The following is a 3,390-nucleotide window of genomic DNA, read 5'->3' as shown; positions in this document are numbered from 1 at the left end:
TGAAGCTGCTGCTCCGGTCCCAGCAAGCTCAGTGATCTGCCCTCTGAGACAAGATGACAGAAGTCATGCTAACTGGAGGCCCAGACACTTGGCCTTAAAGATGAGGGTGTAACAGGCAGCAGAATCCAAAGATGTAGGCTCTGGGCCCATTTCAGCTGTCAGTGAACTCAGTGAGCTTGGCCACTTACCCCCCTGGGAGCCTCAGTTGCTGTGTGCAACCCATCATGGTGACATGGTGGCTGCATGTGCTGGTGTGGTGCACCCTGGGCCTGGGAGGCTGAGCCTGTGGTCTGACAGCCTCATGTTACCTGCTGGCCTTGGGGTCTCAGCACATCTGCACAGTAGCCCCACTCACTAGGGACCTCCCCCCTGGTAGGTAGCTGTGGCCGCAGGAATCTGCATTCTCAGACCTCTGACACCTGTCAAAATGTGTATAATCAGTTAGCACTTAGCTATTTCTCCAGGAAAATTGTTTCCCACTGCTGTGTTCCAACTGTGTCTCTGAATGTGTATTTTTACTTGCCTCTGTCAGGGAGTATGAGTATCAGAGGCTGATGGCTGTTTTAGCTGTGAAAAAGCTGTCTTTCTGAGTTGACACCTCAGGGTCCCAGATTGAAACAGGAGCTGGTGCCTGTAACAGCTGCAGTGTCTGGGCCCAGGGTGTGGAGGGAGGCCTTTGAGGCCTGCTTCCCGCAGCTTCCTGCTCACGCCCTTCCCTTCCAGGTCCAGCCCTCTCCTGGTGGCTGCCTTTGGTGCCTGCGCACTCACAAGGCGGTGCAACCACCAAGCCTTCCAGAAGCATGGCCGCTCCACAACTACCACTGACATGGTGGCCGAGCTGGGGGTCGCGTTCAGCAGCCTCTTTGAAGCCTGAGCAAACACTAACAGGACGGCAACAGGCACCAGCTCGGGGATGGTGCCGTCTGTGGCGAATCTTCTGTGTCCATGGTGCAGAGTCCTTGGGCCAGAGCAGCACAGGGGGCTTTTGGGGTTTCCTAAATTGTAACACAAGTGAACTGATTTCAAGAATTTAAGAATTCAGAAAATTGGGAGTTTGGGCTACCTGATTCATAGTTAGAGATATTATGATGACACTAATCAGAGTTCCTGAAGTTTCTTCTCAGCAGTGACTGAGATGAGTCACAAGGGAACAGACCCTGGGCTCGCTCCGAGGTCAGCAGCCCGCTGTGGTCTCTACTAGTGCATCCTATTCCTGCTTCGGCTCGCTCCGAGGTCAGCAGCCCACTGTGGCTCCACGAGAGCATGTCCTGTTCCTGCTTCCCTTTGCCATCCCTCTCAGGTTCCCACCTGTCATCCTCAGGGGTCTGGCTAGGTCCAGAGGAGGAGTTGGCATTCAGTCTCCAGCTCATATGTGTTTATTAAGTGGTCATCAGGTTGGATACATGTTTTTTAAATGGTAGTTTGGTTAATTTGTTGAAATGTTTCAGAATAATCAGTGGTAAATCTACCTAGGAGATCCTTCTGTAGGCACCAAAGGACTGGAGAAGGAAACATGACCCTGGAGGGGCTGGGCAAGGAGCAGAGACCATCGTGTCTCATACCCTCCTTTGTCTGTGTTACATGCACCAAGGTCCCATGACATTGGCGGGCCCCAGCAAGACAGACCTGATACATGGGCTGTGCTTCTGATGGCTGTCACTGTGCTGTCTGGGAGTGTGCTGGGTCTGATGGGGCAAAGACACCATTGAAGCCTGGTGACAGTGTCTGCAGCTAGCTGTGTCCTTGTGGATGTTTGCAATGCATTAGAGAAAATACTCAAATTTCTGTAAATGTGTTACTGGATTGTCAGCCTCAGGTGAGCTGCTGGTGTTTGCATGAGTGGTTTCCTTAGAGGTCCAGGCTGCTGCGCCCTGGCCCCAGCACAGGGCATGCACGGAGTACCAGTTCCCCTCAGTTCTTTTGCCCTGATGGTTACTCTGGGGTGATGCTCTGTGACTTCGTTCAGTGCTGCTACAGATGGATTCTACTTCCTTTAAAACTAGCCACCAACTTCCAGGATTTTAGAAAAATGATTGCTGCTACTCATTTCACATCTAACTCTAGAAGCTTCACTATCTATGTGTGAACTCCTGCAGATTTTTCCTTTGGGGAATTACATCTAAATTCTGCTAACTATTAAAAGACAGATTCGGTTTATTTAAGTGTGGTGTTTGTATTTTTTTCTTAAACAGCTAAAAATAACCAGTTTTCTAGTCACATGCTAGGCAGATAAAAACACATAGGCTGCCCGCCCCACGTTGTGCTTGCTTATCACCAGTGCCTCCCAGTATCACTGCAATAACTTCAAGAGTACGCTTGAAACGTAGGCACTTCTTTCCGTAGGAGATAAGATTAGCAATCCCACAGGAACTATCCTTATGGTTTTTGTCACTTTAATGTTTGCTCTGAGTAAGTACAGAATCCCTCTGCTTAAAGAGAGCATGGGGAGCACATCTGAGTGGCTGGGATGAATTCTGCTGGTGTTGGTGTTTTTCAGATCAAGTTAACTGCTTCTCTGGACCAGGAGAGTAATGGGGAAGTTTGTTTATGGGGTTGGCGAGGTGGCAGCCACTGCAGGAGTCCAACCCCTGGTTCTGAGTGGCTTTGTCTGGATGTCTCACTCCAAGGTACCCTCTGGGGACCTTTCTGGTGAGTAACTTGAAACCGCTGTCCTTATCTATAGAGTGAGATGATCTGTACCTTGGGGTCATGATTAAATGTCCTACATGACTGTATGCCCAGCCCATGCTTGCCTGCATGGTGCCTGGGATGAAGGGACACCAGCCTCACAGTGTAGGGACAGCAGGCGGGCCTGCTCAGCATCTGTGAGCCTTAGAGGGCGCCATTCAGCAGCTATGGCAGAAGGGTTGCCACATCACACTCGGGCCCCTGCCTGGCCCTCAGTCCGGTCTCTGTTACACCTCCCCATCTTGCTCTCACCTGGCTGTCCCAACCTGGCTGCCACTAACCTTTCTCAGGCCCATTCCTGGACCCCCCCTCCCCCCAGCTGCTCATACCACAAGAGCCAAAGCAGGTAGGTTCTGTTCACTTCTGGCCAGAGACAAACGCAGGTGCTGGGAGGGGTAGCCACCTGGTCGGCACTGTGCCTGGTCAGCACTGCCTACCAGTCAGCCGTAGTCCATCCTCTAGGCTTCAGACGGGCCACGGTACCTCCCGGCTTCCTGCTCTTCCTTCCTCCCGCGTTGTCCGAGCTGACTGGGCCAGCTGCTCTCACTGCGCACGGCGTGTAGCGGACGTGCTCTGACTAAGCTGAGGGCTGAGCCGGTGGCCCTTGTACCATAGGTTAGATTTTTAGGCACAGTCATTCATGACACCAGTGGGACAGTGTTGGTTTGTTCTATTTCTCTTTTTCTTTTCTTTTTTTTTTTT

General features: G+C 51.6%; 1 protein-coding gene across 1 annotated transcript in view; it reads left to right on the top strand.

The window, feature by feature from the left end:
* Nucleotides 1–2,157, top strand: part of NAXD (NAD(P)HX dehydratase) — a 14,567-nt gene extending 12,410 nt beyond the window's left edge. The window contains exon 10 of the mRNA XM_003800008.3: nucleotides 693–2,157. Within this exon, the coding sequence (XP_003800056.1) occupies nucleotides 693–874 (182 nt within the window). The 3' untranslated portion in view covers nucleotides 875–2,157. The remainder of the gene's footprint in view (nucleotides 1–692) is intronic.
* Nucleotides 2,158–3,390: the final 1,233 nt, after the last annotated feature.

Source organism: Otolemur garnettii, unplaced genomic scaffold (assembly GCF_000181295.1).
Source record: "Otolemur garnettii isolate 467f Iridium unplaced genomic scaffold, OtoGar3 scaffold00161, whole genome shotgun sequence".
NCBI lineage: Eukaryota > Metazoa > Chordata > Mammalia > Primates > Galagidae > Otolemur > Otolemur garnettii.
Note: the sequence above shows the minus strand (reverse complement) of the source record. Positions and strands in the feature narration are given on the sequence as shown.